This window comes from Lissotriton helveticus, chromosome 12 (genome assembly GCF_964261635.1).
Source record: "Lissotriton helveticus chromosome 12, aLisHel1.1, whole genome shotgun sequence".
Lineage (NCBI taxonomy): Eukaryota > Metazoa > Chordata > Amphibia > Caudata > Salamandridae > Lissotriton > Lissotriton helveticus.
The window spans coordinates 847,043,414-847,062,761 of NC_136073.1; the positions used below are offsets into that span (position 1 = coordinate 847,043,414).

General features: G+C 46.0%; 1 protein-coding gene across 1 annotated transcript in view; it reads right to left on the reverse strand.

Moving 5' to 3' along the window:
• UNC13A (unc-13 homolog A) overlaps window positions 1-19,348 on the reverse strand; it is a 173,247-nt gene that overhangs the window by 12,910 nt on the left and 140,989 nt on the right. Inside the window, exons 35-39 of the mRNA XM_078671634.1 lie at window positions 17,720-17,800; window positions 17,032-17,179; window positions 8,051-8,107; window positions 5,035-5,127; window positions 1,974-2,133 (exon numbers count right to left, since the gene is read on the reverse strand). Coding sequence (XP_078527760.1) covers window positions 1,974-2,133; window positions 5,035-5,127; window positions 8,051-8,107; window positions 17,032-17,179; window positions 17,720-17,800 — 539 coding nt within the window. The remainder of the gene's footprint in view (window positions 1-1,973; window positions 2,134-5,034; window positions 5,128-8,050; window positions 8,108-17,031; window positions 17,180-17,719; window positions 17,801-19,348) is intronic.

Genomic DNA, 19,348 nt, shown 5'->3' on the forward strand with positions numbered 1-19,348 from the left:
CCTCGAAGAAAAACAACTTGCAAACATCTGTACCCAACACTAGATGACAGGAGTATGCAAGGCATATGTATCTACAGCACACATGCCTCGAACATATTTTTTCCAATCTAAAGTGGTAGATCAGGAGATCGCTGTCATACAGACTAAGTGGACCACTGAGCATAGCCTAGTAGTCCAAGGGAAATAATATAGTTTGACCACGTCCAACTGAAACTCGATAAGTGGTACCTTTACACAAATTTGGTATCACTTTGATTTTAATAATCGAAATAAGTTATATGCAGTTTTTCATTTTGGGAGAAACTCAGGCCCCAATTTAGATCTTGTCGGATGGGATACTCCGTCACAACAGTGACAGATTTCCCGTCCACCGAAACACAATCACATAGGACATAATGTGATTTATATTTTGGAATAGGGGATATCTGTCACCGTTGTGATGGAGTAACCCATCCGCCAAGATCTAAATCAGGCCCTCAGTTGTAATCCTGCTAGGGCACTCTTACATTTCAGTACCAGTTCCTTCTATCCACAGCATCATAAAAGCACCCTATAGACTTTTTCATAACTGACAGCTTTGGAGGTATCCCTGGTGTTCAACTACCAGAGCCTGTCACTGACACATTTATTTACTATGAGATGGACCTGACCATAAACTTTGCAACAGGGCCCAAAACCATTTGTCTATTCTTCTTTACTGGTGAAGGCTATCGACTTGCAACTACCTCCTTTCTTCTGTATGTTTACAGTACTCAAATTCCCTGCGTTATTCATTTGTAATAACTCGAGACTGCATTCATACTTCTAGTATAAGTAATAATTTGTTATGTGGTCTCTGACTCGACCTTCACACAGCAACTGTGTGCTAGGCCTTCACTACTCATTCAAGCTAGCCTACAGAGCAGGATAGCTTCGGAGACCAAAGTTTCTGTCTCTAAAAGTCCCTCAGAATCCTTGTCAAGAGGGGATCTGATCTGCCTCAACTTTGATACTGTAAGGAGGTCTTCTCAACTTTAAGACACGGGAAAAATGCCATATGACTTTCACTGATTTCTCGTTACATTCAAGTAGGGTAGGGCTTTCCCTATGCTCTTGCAAGGTGAGGAGCCAGTGCCCATCCTCCTCTGTCACAACTGATGTTGCGTGGAACGCATTAGCCAGGAAAACCTTACTGGCACTCAATAGACTGGACCATGATCATCAGAACTCACCACGCCCCCACGACAAGGGTCTAATATGCCGCAATTAAAAAATACTGTTGGGAGTCAGAGAATGTAGCATAAGCACAACACTGCCTAGTGGGTTACCAGCGTACAGCTTTGGCATGGGACTCTGGCTAGTTCTAGAGCTCCAAAGTCCAGATCACACCCCTCTGGATCACCCACCTTTCTCTCCTTCTGCCCTATCGCCCATTCTCTCACCCCAGTCCTCCTTCCCCTGAATCTCAGGATCCAGTTGTGCCTCCCTAGAACAGTTGGTCAGATTCCAAATCTAAACCTCCTGGCATCTATTGAGGACACAATGATTAGACAAATGCTCCCTGCATTCCATTCCATTTCTCACTGCGGCAAACCCACGGTTCTGGCTGACAGATGTATGTGCCCCATGCAGCATCCTTCCAGTCAGAACCCTCCCCTTGTCTGCTATCCCTATGTCAAATAAGTAAAATATTTGTATCTGATGGTTATAACTTCATCATCGGACGCTTTTTCTTTTTTTAGACTTATCAACCACAAGGATAGGTTTTAACCTGTGTGCTAATGCAACATCACTGTAACATTAGTCTGGTTGTATCAAGGAATTTGGCGTTAAAGAACAGAAAACAAAGATGCAGTGAACATTACGGAACCAACACTTGTATGGGTTCCGGGTGGGTACACTTTGTGACACACAAGAGGACTATATAGACTGGTCCGGGACGGCTCTACTATGTAAAGATCAAAAGTAAATCATTAAGCATATCTTTCACTCACAACTGGAAGTTCTCGTTGTATTTGGGAGCCCAGCTGTTGTTCTTGGATTTTGTGGCATACTTCCTTTTCTTGTCACTGAGGTGGGGGCCAATCATGTTGACTTCAATGAAAGGACGGAAGATTCCGGATGTTTGCCATTTCAGGTCATTGGCAGCAACCACTAGAAAAAAACAGAATAACGATTACAACTGCTAGGGCTAGAAGTATTTAGTGAGGTCATCTTTGAGTTCCTGAGAAATGCATTGTGCGAGTTAGTTATGTAGCACACAACCACTGGCAAACTGCTGAGGCTTTATGTTCCATAATGTAACTTTAACATCCCTTCAACCAAGTTTATTTTAAATACATTTTCCAGCTGTCAAGAATAATTTGGAATAACTGCTGATCTTAGAAAAGGAACACATATTTTCTTAAAGAACATTTTATTGCCGAATCTTTAATTTTTTTTATCATACACCTGAACAATCTACAAAGTATATTTAATCAACTTGGATGCTCAACCCGGAGGTTCTACTGCCAAATAATGCCCTCAATAATGTATAGCTATGCTGCCGGTACGGGCTGCAAATGGAGAGATTCTAATAGCGGCTGGGCAGACTAGATGTGTGTTTTGTCGAGAAGATTGAAGGATAAACACAGATTTTAACATTATTAACCTACTGTGTTCAAGGCTGTTAGATGGATCTAATATTTTTGTGATGATAATACAACACCACAGACACTTGGAAAGATTTTTCCTCAAAGCGTGGCATAGACCCTTTGCACAGTTTTTCTTATTTTCCCATGTGGAGGCCAAATGGTCCAGGAAGAAAAAAAAGTGGCTGCCGCAGAATACTTTTTGTCCAATAAAGCCTGGGACACAGCTGCCAGGTTTCCCAACTGGCTCTATGTAAGTGAGAGTGAAAAGTGCAGTTGATAATGTAGCAGATATCAATCCCAGCATCGCCCTTTGGCGGCATTGGCGGAGTCGTTTGGGGCCCGGATCGTATCTTATGCCGACGATACCCAGCTCCTCTTCTCTTGTAAGAGAGGAGAGGACTTTGAGGGGGAGAGTATCCGGGATTGCCTTGGGGCTGTGTTTCAATGGTTCCATCTACACAGCCTCAAGTGCAATCCCGATAAGTCTGAGGTACTCTTCTTCGGGTGCGATATGGAACCAGAGTGGCAGGCCTGGTGGCCCATTAATATGTCCCCCCCTTTGTGTTCATCCCAACTGGCTAAGAACTTGGGTGTGAAGATGGACACGGGGTTAACAATGAAGGCCCAGATTCTCGGAGTGTCGGGTATGTGTTTCGGCCTCCTGAGGATGCTACGGAGGTTTCTTCCCCTACTATCGGAGGAGCACAGGAGGCTGACTGTGCAGGCCCTGATAGGCTCCAGGTTGGATTATTCTAACGTTCTATACCTGGGCCTGCCAGAGTACCTGTTACAGCGGCTGCAAGTTGTGCAGAACGCTGCGGCGCGAGCAATCTACGGATTGAACAGACGTGCCAGTGCCACGGCTCTGCTCCAGACCTTGCACTGGCTTCCAATCCGTAAGCGGATCGCCTTTAAGACCTTAACTCTGACTTACAAAGCTCTTCATGCGACGGGGGCTAAGTATCTCCAGAGGAGACTCGCCTTCTACCAACCGGCGCGCTCTCTGAGGTCAGAATCCTTACTTCTGGCGACCGTTCCACGAGTGAAGCGAGCACGCCTGGGAGGTCGCTCCTTTGGATTGCTGGCGCCCCAACTGTGGAACTCTCTGCCCCTGTCACTTCGGGGAGCCACTAGTTTATTAGCCTTCAGAAAGGACCTTAAAACGTGGTTATTCTCCCAGTAGGCCCCCTGTGTGTGTTGTTTTTTTCTCTGTATCTGTAATTCTCTCTTTTTAATGTGTTATGTTAGTTTTACTGCAGCCTTCGTTAATTAAAAGCGCCGGGACACTCTTTTTGAGTAGCCGTGCGCTCTACAAAAGCCATTTTAACATAACATAACATAACACTGATCTACTTGAGTAGAATAATTGATGAAAAGCCGGTTCCACTGTTGTCCCGGAAAGAATCATTTTGATGAAGGCCAAGGTATCCAGAGCCTCCTGGTGACATATGGAGCAAATGACACACCCATTCTCAGTAATCTGGACAATGTTTGTCCCTGTCAATGGGTAAGGCCATGAAGTTGCACAGTTTGTCCGGGACCCGTGACACAAGGTTTGAGCCCATGGACCCAAAGGACCCACTAAGGCTGATGAGGGTACAAACAGGTTTTCTCCTTAGCTTTTGAGAAAGACAGGGGCGCTGATGAGGTGTGTGCGGTGGGCACATCCTGGCTCTGGGTAACACTGGGGAGCCGAAAATGGCTTTGTGAGGTTAGCACATGAGTTTTTTCACTAATCATTACCCCATGATAGGAGCATATCAATGATACCCACCTGTTCAGGCCAGGATGAGAAAGTGCATAATTGCATCTCATTTTCATTTTAACCCTTCCTTGGCTGACTAAGGAGCAGGAGGAACCAACCCTTCCCAAGGACCTTTACAGTTTTGCTAAAACAAAAGTCTATTTTTTGTACAATTTGGCAGTCAGAACTCTCGACCTCTGACTAATTTTGTTTGTTCAGCCTTGTTGATAGGTCCAAGGAAAATTCTAATTATATTTGTGAGTTTCCTTTACAGGTTTGTGTCCAAGACTCATTGGATCTTATTTATTTATTTTATTTATTTAATTTGTATAGCGCATTATAACCACCGGGGTCTCTAAGTGCTGTTTGTCCAGATTACGTAGTGGGGCTCGGTATTTACTTGATCTTAACCCAACGCCTAGAGGCTACTCCATGCTTGCTTGAACAGTACGGTTTTTAACTTTTTTCTGAAGGATAACAAATTGCATTCCTTCCTTAGTTCTGGGGCCAGTTTGTTCCACAGAGCTGGGAGTGTGTTGGAGAAAGCACGTCCCCCCCCACCGTGGCCAATTTAAACCGGGATTGGGACAAGAGGGATATCAATGCTTGGATTAAGTGCTTGGGAAGAGAGTTTTGTGCAGCAGTAAAATTGGGTTTACAAGGGTCTAGTTTACCTACCTTTCACACTGACTTTGTGTTCTCCTGTGCCGGGGTGTGTGAACAGTTCCACATGAATTGATACTTCCCCAACAGGGTCATCCACACCAGATCCTGCTTGGCAAAAGAAAGAGAATCGTAAAAAGCAATCCCAGTCCATCTGGCAGTGATAACACCCTTGGAACTACTGGCGTGGCCAGGTCATGAATATCTTGAACCCCTGGCACAGTTCCACACCAACAGACCCTTTATAAAACACATTAAAGTCTCCAACAGACCAGTAACACTAGTCCATCTGTTGACTAATGTGGCTGGTGCCTTACGGATGGTATTTGGTACTAGAATATCCATAGCATACTTTTAGAGCCCTCAAAATAGTTTTAAACCATGGTATGGGTTGATAAATTGCAAGAACCAAGCTTGCCTTTCAAACCATTCCTGGACTTGTGCTGATGTTAAATATGCTGAGGGGACAACGAGAGATTATCATTTGCAAAATGTATCACCCTGCATTCGGGCTTACCAGGACAGCATGCAATAAAATCACTGTCAATGCTTTGGTGCATATCTGCAGTGTTTCAAACAATCCATGGAAACAGAAAAAATGAGAACAAAACTTGAAAACGTTTTGTTACTCTATACTTCTTGAGGTCTTTGGATTAGTCAACTTTAAAGACTTTGGATCGAACGTGAAAAAAGTGCTCCCGAAGCGCTAGCCAATTAGGGGAAACCATGTTTGTAGCCAATGAGATACTGGCTGTGACTTTATTCAAATTATGGCCAAATGTTTTGTGTTATGATACATGTAACAGTCCTGTTTTCTCCCTGGCACACACAAAAATAGAGAAGGGAGTACTTTGCGATCCATAGTCTTGTTAGGGCCTGCTACCTCACTGTGTGCGGAGTGAGATGCTGGCTTTTGATTGGGACTCTTGGGTGAATCACATGCTATTTCACCCCCCCCCCCCCCCCCCACCCCCCACCCCAATCCCCACCCCATGTACAATCCAAATGAAAACAAACGCTCAGTGCAAGCATTCCACACTGTAAATGGAAGGGAAAATGCTATCTCTGAATGCAGTGGGCACTGCCAAGGCAAGGGCAGCGACTGAGACCCTCTCCGACCTTTCATTCCGAGGAGTTGATTCAGTTTGCTAGGAGCAACAGGTGTAAGAAAGTGTATAGAACCAGTGTAAGATTTGAGATGGGGTGGTAGCGTGCTTCTGAGAGTGTCAGTAGGCAGAATAAATATGAAGTAAATAATGCTTTAGACTAAGAATGCAGAACTTCATAGCATAGCTTGGTGTCTATTTTTCTAGATTTAAATAACCCCATTTTCTGAAGATGATCCATATTTTGCATGCCTATGTCTTCACAATTAGAACCCGATCATCCAACCATTTAGACTTCTGGGCCATCTCCAAATATTATCTATCAATCTTGTGGATAGATCTCATTACTCTGTCTTAATCCAGACCCTTCTCATAAATTAATGAGTTGCTGTTCTTCAATCCCCTTTGCATTCTCAACTAAATGCCCCTCTTGAAAATAATACCTCTAGAGACCTCTCCGAATCAACAACAGCACCACCAGGCATGAATATGGTAGCGCACGAAAGACCCACATTATATGTTCATGAGCAAACTATAGTAATCCAGGAGTTATCAACGGTTTGGCCATGGTTTGGGCTGCACACTTTTCCAGATCTTAAATATTCCTGTTAAAAGTACAAGATCGTAGCCCATGCATAGCTGCTTGATTGAGATACCTTGGTTTTCCAATCGCTGCCAACTACCTTTCGTAATTACTAGGCTGAATAGCGGCACTGAAGACTACAATTCATACAATGTAATGAGATGTGCATTTTTTTTCTCTGGCACATTAAAGCTTTATCTTTGAGCTCAAACCCCTAGTGTTGTACCTAGAAATTCCCAGCTTTTCACGACCTTCGTACTGGTTTCCTCTTAGAAAACTGAATCAATCCCTGGAGAATCTCTTGCCGGGGAGTGGGGAAGGTTGACCCCTGAGCCAAGACCTGAAGAAACAATCAGATTGAAAACTTTGCTAAACGACTCACTGACTTGATCCTTCTGGCTAACAGTGACCCAAGGAAAGATGATTATGTGCGGGTGGGGGGACTAAGTTTCACCTTGAGGCACAAAACCAAAAAAAAACAGGGACATATTTCCTTTACTGGTTTTAGTGTGCTCCTCCAGGCCCCACCTGAGCCACTGTGGGTGATGCTACAAAATACAGTCCATCCCAGAACGACGACCCAGCAGATAGGCAAGTCAGGCTCCTTGCTAAATAGGCAGCTCCTGAAATCCTGCTTTCAAGGAAGGTTCAACACAAAATATTCCTTCTTCCCAGTTCAGATCACCCATACTCGATACAGGCTGCTTATCTTTACTTCATGACTCGACCTTCCTGCACCAGGTGTTGGCTGTTTGATTCTCTTGCTCTTCACTCCTCCCCCTCTCATCTAACAGGTGAGGCTCAATGTCCTCCAATCTTTGCTCTCCTCATCCACTGACACACTCCTCACACCTGCTCTGTTGTACCCTTTCCAGACTTCCTGGTGTCTTTGTGGTAATCACAGACAATTCTTTTCGGTCTTCCGTCTGCTCACCGCTTCCAAGTACCTCCAAACTTCCTCTTATCTCATGTCACTTTTGTTCTTTCCCACCACTTCCGCCAATGGATTATTCAACCTTTAGTCATTCTTTCTGCTTCCACCAAACTCTGCCCTGCTGCCTTTCCTACCACGGACTCCTTCCTCATATTCTCCTGAACCCTGCCAGAAAGACATTTCTCCTTTATTCCTCTTTCCTAAGCTTTGACCTTCTTTCAATTACACCCTCTCTTTCTACATTTACTCTACTCTTCTTTATCACTCTCAGGAGTTGTTTTCTAATCTGGGTGTTTCTTCTGCTGTGGGCCCTAGGATACCCATTCCATGGGCTTGGAAATGGTTTTATAACAGGCGCATCAGCAGTGCAAGGGGAGGAACTTGTCATTTCATTTGCATTCGACGTACCCTTTTCAGGATAAATTTCTTCACTAAGGGTAAACCTAACACCCTTTCCACCATGGACTATGAAAGATAAAGAGGAGACAGACAGAGGGGGAGGGGGGATGCGGGGGAGACACAAAATCAAAGGTTTTACAGGTTTTACAACAAGGACAGTCCACATCAGGTTCTGCTGAAGGAGTTGAAACAAAAGTTTAAAAGACAAGAACTTCCAAATGTAACAATACACACATTTATACACATACAAGAACACAAACATATGTGCAGAGACACATGCAGACAATAATTATTCCACCATATGCCAGTTCTAAGCAAAGTTGCTAGAAATTTCAGATTATTCCAGTTGCATCTTGGAAATAATTTTTTATGCAATTGATATAGCATACAAATAGCAAATTATGCCTAGTCATTTTTGTTTCTATTTACCATAAACCGGTCAAATTCACTATGTTGATATCGACTAGAAAAGACTAGTAGGACAAATAGATCTTCCTAAAACCATTATCTCACACCAGAACTGATCAAGTCACCATCTCATAACAGGTCAAACTGGAAATCCCGTAGGACTTGTTGCTTTCAGAAATTACATATTAAGGAACCTAAAACCTGCAGATGAGGACGTGATCCCTCTAGCATTGCATAACAATATTTTTAACTCTAAAGAACAAGTTACTTACCTTCGGTAACGCTTTTTCTGGTAGATACAATATCTGCCTGTGGATTCCTCACCTTGTGAATATTCCCTTGCGTCAGCAACATTCGGAAATTCTTTTTGTAGCCTCGCGCCGACGTGGACTCGGACGTCATAGAGACACGACATCGCTCGCGACTCCGCTGACGTCACCGACGCCTATAACAGGCCCACGCCGGCGTGATGACATCAGTTCCGCCCTTTTTTCCGTGCCATCGAGGCACACGGACGGACCAATGACAGTAGAAAGGTATACAGTATACACAGTACACAATAGTAAGGGCAAAACACACAGTGTAAAGCAAATGCAGGAAAGCAATAGAAACATTTCCATGACAGCAAAATATATATACATTACATTACAGTAACACTGGTATAGAAGAGTGGACAACGGGGAGGCGGGTGGGTCAGTGAGGAATCCACAGGCAGATATTGTATCCACCAGAAAAAGCGTTACCGAAGGTAAGTAACTTGTTCTTCTGATAGATACATCTGCCGTGTGGATTCCTCACCTTGTGAATAGAGTCCCACATCAGTCCCCACTCCCGGAGGAGGGTGTCCACTCTTCTAAACCAGGAAATCCTGAAGGACAGAACGCGCAAAGTGGCCGTCCCTCCTCACTTCGGTATCCAAGCAGTAATGCTTCGCGAAAGTGTGGAGGGAAGACCAAGTTGCCGCTCTACATATATCCTCAACAGGCACACCTCTGGCCAATGCTGAGGTCGAAGATTTAGCTCTAGTTGAATGAGCCCTTATACCCTCTGGAGGTTCCTAACCGGCCAAAGAGTAGCAGATCTTAATGCAGAGGACGATCCATCTCGACAAGGTTCTTTTATGGACCGCTCTTCCTTTCTTGCAGCCAGCAAACCCAATGAAAAGCTGGTCATCCAAACACAAGTCTTTAGATCTGTCCAAGTAAAAAGACACCGCCCTTTTGGGGTCCAGACGGTGTAGTCTCTCTTCCTCCTTAGAAGGGTGAGGGGGAGGATAGAAGGTAGGTAGGGTAATGGACTGTCCTAAATGGAAAGGAGTTACCACCTTAGGCAGAAAATCAGCCCTGGTCCTAAGAACCATTCGATCAGCATGAATGGTCAAGAAAGGGGGCTTGAAACTAAGAGCTTGAAGCTCACTTACCCTCCTTGCCGAGGTTATTGCAACAAGGAAGACTGTTTTAAGAGTCAAAAGCCTCATAGGACATTTGTGAAGAGGCTCAAAGGGAGCACCCATCAGAAAAGTCAAGACAAGATTTAAGTCACACTGAGGCACAATGAAAGGAGAAGGAGGGAACTTATTTGTGAGGCCCTTCAAAAATCTTAAAACCACAGGAGACTTAAAAAGAGATGGCTGGTCAGGCAAGCAGAGAAATGCCGACAGCGCAGAAAGATAGCCCTTCACTGTGGCAACAGCAAGCCCCTGTTGTGCCAGAGAAAGGGCAAACTGGAGAACATCAGACAAATGGGCTCTCAAAGGGTCAATAGACTTTTCCCCACACCACGTGACAAATTTCGACCATCTATAAGAATAAATGGACTTAGTGGAGTCACGCCTGGCTGACAAGATGACATCCACAACGTCAGGCGGGAGGGAAAAGGAATTCAGGTTGCCCCGTTCAATCTCCAGGCATGAAGGTGTAATGTCTGGAGGTGGGGGTGTAGAACCTGCCCCTCCATCTGAGAGAGGAGGTCTGCCCTGAGAGGGAGACGGAGCGGCGGGTGAGAGGAGAGGTGGAGAAGATCTGTATACCACACCCTTCTTGGCCAGTCCGGGGCGACCAATATGACTTGGGCCCGGTCTTGGCGAATCTTCCTCAGAACCCGAGGAATCAAAGGTATGGGAGGAAACGCGTAAAGGAGTTGATTTCTCCAACTCAACTGAAACGCATCCCCCAAGGCTCCTTGCATCGGAAACTGGAGACTGCAGAACGACAGGCAGTGAGCATTCTCGCGAGTGGCGAACAGATCCACCCGAGGAGTCCCCCACATCCGAAAGATGTCGTGAACTACCTCTGGGTGAAGCCTCCACTCGTGGTCGGCAGAGAACTGCCGACAGACTGTCTGCACGAACGTTCAGAACCCCGGCCAGATGATTTGCCATCAGACAAATCTGATGGTCCTGAACCCAGGACCAGAGACGCAGAGCCTCTCTGCAGAGACACTGCGACCCCACTCCTCCCTGTTTGTTGATATACCACATCGCGGTCGCGTTGTCCGTCAGGACTTGAACCGAACGACCGTGAAGGGAAGGGAGGAAGGCCTTGAGCGCCAAACGTATCGCCCGCAATTCTAGAAGGTTGATGTGAAGCAACCTTTCCTCTGGAGACCAAAGACCCTTGACCTCCAGATCTCCCAGATGAGCACCCCACCCTAGAGTGGATGCATCCGTTATCACTGTGGCCACCGGAGGAGGCAGCTGAAAAGGCTTCCCCTGAGACAGGTTGCCTTCCACGCCCCACCAAGACAGATCCGCCGCAGCTTCTCTGGAGATCCTCACTGACTCCCTGAGATCTCCATTGTGCTGATACCACTGCCTGCGGAGGCACCACTGGAGTGCCCTCATGTGCCAGCGTGCATGGTTGACCAACAGAATGCATGAAGCCATCAGACCGAGCAGGCGAAGGACCTTCAGGACTGGAACAACCGCTCCATTGTAAAATAAAGGAATCATTTCCTGTATGTTGTGAATCCTTTGAAGGGGAGGGAATGCGCGACATACAGTTGTGTCCAGTACAGCACCTATGAACAGGTTGCGCTGGGAGGGCACCAGGTGAGACTTGGGTACATTTATCGAAAAACCCAACCTGTACAACAACTGGGTTGTCTCCTGCAGATGATGGAGCACTCTGATGACTCTGCCTTGATCAGCCAGTCGTCCAAATAAGGGAATACAGGAATCCCTGATCTTCTGAGATGCGCCGTCACCACTGCCATCACCTTGGTGAAGACTCGAGGTGCTGTAGTAAGACCAAACGGAAGGACCGCAAACTGATAGTGCTGCGATCCCACCGTAAAACGGAGATACTTCTTGTGCGACTTCAGGATTGGGATATGAAAATACGCATCCTGCAAGTCGAGCGACACCATCCAGTCTTCTTCCAGCAGAGCCTGAAGAACCTGAGCAAGGGTGAGCATCTTGAATTTCTCCTGCTTTAGATAAAAATTCAAGATCCTGAGATCCAGGATTGGACGAAGCCTGCCATCCTTCTTGGGTATCCGGAAATACCAGGAGTAGCATCCCTGACCCCTTTCCTGCTCCGGAACCACCTCTATCGCACCTTTTCTCAATAAAGTTTGAACTTCCTCCTGAAGGAGTAACAGGTGTTCCTCTGAGCAATATCCCTGACAAGGAGGGTAATTTGGAGGGAATTCCCGAAAGGGAAGGGCATACCCATTTTCTACGAGGTTGAGAACCCAAAGATCTGATGTAACCAATTCCCAATCCCGTAGAAAGTGGGTAAGCCGACCCCCCACCGGACCCACATGATCCTGAATGGCGGATCTAGGGCTGCTTTTCCGTGGCTGGGGGGGTGGAGGAGGAAGAGGCTTGACGTCCTCGAGGACGTGCTCTCTGCTTTCCCCTGTATGACCTATACAAGGTATTTTGCTGCTGCTGCTGCTGACCTTGTCTATATGAACGAAAGGAAGAGCGACCAAACCCTCTGAATTTCCTGGTTGTAGAACCTCTGATCTGAAGGCCAAGAGATCTAGCAGTTGCTCTGCTATCCTTCAATCTCTCCAAGGCCGTGTCAGCTTTCTTTCCAAAAAGTCCTTCACCATCGAAAGGCAAATCCAATAAAGCAGACTGCACATCAGCTGAAAAATCAGATGACTTCAACCAAGCCGAACGCCTTGTGGCAACCGCTGTGCCCATGATTCTTGCCACCGAATCAGCAGTATCGAGGCCGCTTTGTATGACCTGACGGGCTGCCGCTTGAGAGTCAGATAAAACTTCCTCAAAGTCTTTTCTGCTATCCTCCGGAACCTTAGGGATCAATGAATGCATAGAGTCCATAAGTGCATGTACATATCTACCCATAAGGAAAGTGGCATTAGATGATTTTACTGCCATACTAGCAGAAGAAAAAGTCTTTTTGGCGACTTGGTCCTGTTTTCTGGCCTCTTTGTCGCCAGGCACCTGCGAAAAAGCACCAACCGACTTCTTAGAACAAGCAGCCTGAATCACCAAGCTCTCAGGAGAAGGGTGAGATGACAAGAAGGCAGGATCTTCAGGAGCCACTCTATACCTCCTAGCCACGCTTTTTGAAACTGCAGGAGCAGAAAAAGGTTTCTTCCATACTTCCATAATGGGCTCTGTTAAAGCATCATTAAATGGTAGTAAAGGTTCTACCGCTGACTTAGGAGAATGAAGAACCTCAGTCAATAAATTTGACTTAAATTCAACAGTAGGTAAAGTCAAACCTAAAAGTCCTGCTGCCTTCTTCATAACAACGTGGTATGGCTGAACATCTCTAGAGGGTGTATCAGACCCCGAAGGTAAAGCCCATTCTGGAGAAAATTCAAGACCACTCGCCTCTGCCAGGTCCTCAAAATCATTCCCATCCAGCTCACCTTCTTCCAAGTCTGAATGAGACTCACAAAATCTCTGTTCATCTAGGAGACGTTGAGCCTCTCTCCTAGACCTCAGTTTAACTCGAAGTGCAGCCGGATCCAATGTCGAATCCGACGGCGCTGGAGCCGACGTCGGAATCGAATCCGAAGGCTTGGAAGGATGTTCCATAGACTTGCTTGGAGCCGGCGACGCCGGAGCCGGAGTCGTCGACTTTGGTGGAGCCGGCGTCGATATCGGCGTCGACCTCGGTGGAGCCTCGTACTGCCACAGCGGGGCCGGGGCTGGTATATATGGCATGAAAGGTGCCCGAGCATATGAGTGAGGTACACCCAAATTAAAAGCCATTGGACCCATGGGACCCGAAGGTGCTCCAGAGGGGTGCCATGATCTTGAGAAAACACCATACATCGCGTTTAGAAACGCAGAAGGGTCCTGACCTGGAGCTGGAAATGGTGGATGCTCAGGTTGACCTCGAGGCAGATTAGAATCTGTTAAATTAACAGGATTCGAAGACTCCTCTTCAACAGGAACTCCATCGGCGTCCTCCGGATTCGAAGATGGAGCCGGAGTCGGATCCGGAACCGGAGTCGGAGAATGGACTATCGACTCCGAAGGTGAGGCCTCACCTTCCTGATCCGACACTTGTGGAGGAATTACCTTCGACTTCATTTTCTTTGGAGATTTCGATCTTGAGTCAGACCTATCATCCGAATGACGTCGGGACTCATGTCTCCTCTTATGTTTTCTACGAGAGCCGGAAGCATGATCAGATGAAGAGTTCGAGACCGACGCCTCATGAGATCTCGACCTGGACCTCGACTTCGATCTCTTCGAGTGTTTTGAAGATCTTCTAACTTTACCCGCCTTCAGCTTAGCCACAAGAAGTTTTGACTCCCTTTCTCGCAGAGCCTTCGGATTCATTTTCTGACACGACGAACACCCATCCACGTCGTGGTCAGAGCTCAGACACCAAATGCAGTCTTGGTGTGGGTCCGTAACGGACATCATCTTTTCACATTCTCTACAAGGCTTAAAACCTGTTTTCTTTGTCGACATGACAATCGAAGAGAAAGGGCAGAGAATGGAGAATCTAAGAAAAATAGTAACAAAGTCACCAGTAAAGCTACAGAGTATCCCGAAACCGTTAGCGTCGACGACGCGGAAAAAAGGGAACTGATTTCATCACGCCGGCGTGGGCCTGTTATAGGCGTCGGTGACGTCAGCGGAGTCGCGAGCGATGTCGTGTCTCTATGACGTCCGAGTCCATGTCGGCGTGAGGCTACAAAAAGAATTTCCGAATGTTGCTGACGCAAGGGGATATTCACAAGGTGAGGAATCCACACGGCAGATGTATCTATCAGAATGTGGCTTTATATTGACACCTCCTTGTAGCGTTGACATGGATTAGATCATTGCAACTGATGTGTAATGGACATTCATTGTGTTCAAATTAAAATGGCATCTGGTGACCATTTCATCTGCTCTGAACCACAATAAATACAATCTTAGTGATCCTCCCCCTTAATCTCAGATGTCCACTTTTCTGCTTTCGGTTTCGAGCTTTGGGATGTGTACACTGTAGACAAAGTATAGTTCGACTCCCGGGGATGATCAAGACCTTGGCCCACTTATTACTTGGGTTAGTGTAGAAAACCTATAAAACCCATGTGAGAGAGGATTAACAATTCTGCAGGCATGAGCTTTTGTAAGTGCTTATCAGTGTGAAAAACTTTGGTTTTATCAATGAAATACTGTAGAAATGTTTGTATGCATACCTTCGGTGCACTGTCTTTGAAAATGTGTAAATTAATTATACACAATCTACTACAGATCATGCATATTTCTGCTTGAATACACCAAGCAACAACATAGTTGCGTCCCAGGTATTCAGCAACTCCGTGGAGTCTCCCTAAAGGCCTAGGCCCAAAATTGATCAAAATCTAACGCAGCGCAATGCAGCAAAAAAACGCGCTGCGCTGCGTCAAAAAGAGAGGGCAGGAAGGCGTCATATTTACCAAGATAGGTACATTCCTGCTCGCTCACTGCGCTGGTGCACTATGTGCAGATACAATTTTGATGCATGTCTAAATTTACTCTTCTTGATAAATCTGGGATGAGCCAAAATACTTGGGCGGATGTGTGGGAACACCCACTCGCCACCCATATAACATCTTCCCGGTGCAGAGTAACGCAAGACAGCGACTAGCGCCCCGCGGTAGTACTCCAGATTTACCAAGCCACGCAGGGCCACGCGAGGTGGCTTGGTAACTCGGACTTAAGAATGGCGTTGCCCCTGCATCACCCTGTGCGACGCAAGGGTAACACATTACTTTGATTAATCTGGGCCCAGAAATTCTGCTGTCTCCTGAACCTAATGGTTTCTGCCTGATGTTTTGCACATAGCCTACAGAGAGGTCAAAATGGGTCTTCTGTGTAGTGGATTTGACATTGTTCATTGTTAACTATTGTCCTCTCTGACTAATGCCAATGACACTCATGCCGATTTGTTGTGCCTTAGTTTCCTGCTCTAGTTACCTGTGTGAGGAAAGGGACCTGGTGGCTTCATTCCAGTGTGACACAGGGTCTCCTGCCGTGAACTTTCATTTAACAAAGTACTGCATTCGGGAGTTGCAACCTTATTTCATTTTAACTGAACTAGTTGTAATAGAGTCACGGATTACAATGGCTTAAAGGTTGAAAGCCCACTGGAAGTAATGTGGCAACACTTTGATTTTTGGAGCCCCCAATAATCAACGTATTCTCCACTCAAGAGCAAAGTGTTGGTTGGAAACCATAAGGGGTGGTTAATGACTATGGTAGAGTTTGCCTATTGTCCCAGACACTTGGATGTCTGAGGGTGGTGGATTGCTTGAGCGCAGGGGTTCTAGGTGGCTAGCGTTTCTGGTTTGTCATGTCCATGCTCTGCCTGATCAATAATGAGCAGACCTTACATGAATGCTGAGATCTCATTGGGCAGAGCCTCCTCTGGCTACAGCTGGGCAGAATGTGGCAGTCATGATTTGCCTTTTTGAGTCTCATACAAGGTACGATGCTCTTAACTACGTGCAACTCAATTCTGATGGTGCGTTATAAGCCATGGGTGACCTCGCTGCAGCGCAATCGACTTTGGCACTGAGCAGCTGTTATACTGAGACCAGACAGGCTTGTTAGAGTTTACCTCTGTCGTGACCAGCAGACACCATGCTAATGGCAGAGGTCCCCACTCTCCCTCAAAATGGACATAGGACATGTTCTCTTTTCTCTATTTAGCACCAAAGGCAACGTCTGTAGATTCCATAAAGTTCTAACACACTACATACAGTGTTATTTCGCTGTGCTTACCTCATACATCACGCTATCAGAGAACTGGCAGATAATCCTGCATCTCTATGACCAATGAAAGAGCTGTGCATGTGCAATGTGTTTGAAATTTCCAGGTCAAATATTGCCTACCACAAGAATTGTAAGAGCAGCTCCCATGCTAGGGGCTGTATTAGATTGATCAGTGTCATGCTGGAGAAGCAACCCCGATGCCATGGTAGTGTCTGCCAGCACTGTACTCGAAGGAGCATTTCTTTTGCCAAAGGCAGCCGGGAGATTCAGGTGGACTGTACAAGCAAAATAGATGTAACTGTTTGGAAGCCGCATACAGACTTGATACAGGGCTTTCAGGAGTGGAATTAAGTCTAAATATGCTTTACTGCTGCAGTTATCCAGGAAAACGTCTTACCCTGAGAAGACTGTGTCTGGACAAAGGTTTTGATGAGAGTGTCGGTTGCTTGGGTGTACAATGACAACGCGTAGCGCAGAGACTGCAGGTCAGGACTTTTCTCCAGGAATGTCTTCTTCAGACCGACTCCTCCGGCATGGAAGTATTGCTGGAGAATAAAGGATGGTAAGAATTAGATGGAAGCAGGAAGTTGTACACGCTTGGCGCAATCGGGCATATGGCAAATGGGCACCACGGAAGACCAGGTTCATGGCAACTAGGCAACAAGGTGATGAAAAACTAGGATGTTTGAGGGGAGTGACTGGATTTTGCAATTTACCTAATTCCTATGGAGAGATAGGACTGTAGGTTGAGAAATAAATGAGGTGGGATGCACGATCATCATAATTGCAAGGAAAGCCTAGAAGCAAATTCAGTGCAGAATGCTTTAAACAGTGAATGGTTCCCTATGGGATTCAAGCAACACGATATGTGATCTGGAGATCTACGTGAAATTCAGAATCTCCGGTGGAACTTAAAGATTCTGGCCTGCCAGGCCTTAAAGGAAAACCAGGTGTCAATACGAAGGTCAAGATTTAGGTTACAGATATCTAGGGTGAGGTCTGAGGTTTTATGGAAATCTGGAGTTAGGGGTAGGTGGTTGACTGGGAGTTGGAATGATGCACGTGGACAAGAAGCTCTTCCTCACCTTTATTGTGTCCAAGGCCAGCTCCACCACTGCACACTGCTTCGGCGTCAGGCTCTTCGCCTCCTCCCGCACCATATGATCCTAGAACACCGTATTTAATTTGTTTAACTCTGGTCATGCAAACGACACAGTCACACTAAACAAGTACTTCTATACTCATTTATGGAAATTGTATACAAAGTCTCTCTCTGCGTCTTGGCCAATCCCTCCGCAGATAGGTTTTACTCACCTATCTCGCGATGATTTCGAAAATGGACAAGAGAGGTCAGAGCTAAAAACAAAAATCATTGTTAACCTCTAACACCTATGGCTGATCTCAGTCTGAGCAGAGAATCTTGAGTCCATGACTTCAGAAAGTCAGCATACCTCAGTAATCAACTATTTTGGAGTAGTGAAAGATACACATAGCAAACACATATGGACGGTTTATCTGCAATCCTACAATATACTAACCTATCAATGCAAAACAGTTCAATCAGACGAGACTCAGTTGCTCCTATTTTCATCTTACTTAGCAGTAGTGATGTTAGCAATAGTATTTCAAATTTGCTTTTGTGATCTAAATTCTCTGCAGCTTAGAAGAGTTTCTCATAACTTGGTGGCCTCCTCGCTGAAAACTTCTATCCCCATTACGGATATATCTATGTACACTACCTTCCTTTAACCACCTTCTGTGAACCCTAAGACCCGCACGTTCCACAGACCACTGGAGAATGTACAAGAAGGACAAGTTCCAGGACAGCAAAGAGAGTCTTTGGCCCAAGGAGACATTAAGGAGGTCAGCTCACTTTGGAAACCTCTGTAATGAAGCGGAGTACTGCAATGTGATAGAGACTATAGCTAGCCACAGATTCCTTACCTTTGAATTTCACAGGCGTCCGACAGGATCTGGAAGATTTTTCGAACAGTAACTCCGCGCATCGGTAGGTGGCATTGATCTGCAGCATGTCAGTTGTTGGTGTCCTCTGCACAGGAGTGACATTGGGGTATCTACATAGACACCTCCCTGGCACACTGACGTCAGTTACTTAAAAAAAAAATGTCCACTCCAGAACTGCAGAGCCATTAAGTGCACTGACACTGGTGTGTTCAAACTAGGGCCCTGAAAGTGATCAGCCCGGACCCTAGAAATATGTCCGCAGATTGGGGAGAGTGGGTGGGTCGGTATGGAATCTGCGGCTAGATATAGTCTGTACCAGATAAGGAGTTACTGCAGGTAAGTAACTTGTTCATCTGATAGGGACTTCTAGCCGCAGATTCCTTACTTTTGAACAGATACCCAAGCAATACTATCCCCAAAGGAGGGTCTGCAGACAAACTTGAACTAGGAAGTCCTACAGGACCGAATGGGTGACGTGCTCATCCCTACGACATGACTGTTCAGGCAATAATGTTTAGTAAACATGTGCAGAGATGCCCAACTTGCTGCCTGACAGATATCCAGGACCGGAACACCGTGTGTAATGCAGTGGTCGCACCTTTAGCTTTGGTGGAATCAGCTCATAACCCTTCAAGAGGATTCTTCTTTGTGCTTCCACATCCCGACCCTTCTTTGCACCAACATACCCCACAAAGTGTTGGTCGTCCACCTGGAACTCTTGTGTGCAGTCAATGTAGAACGACAATGCT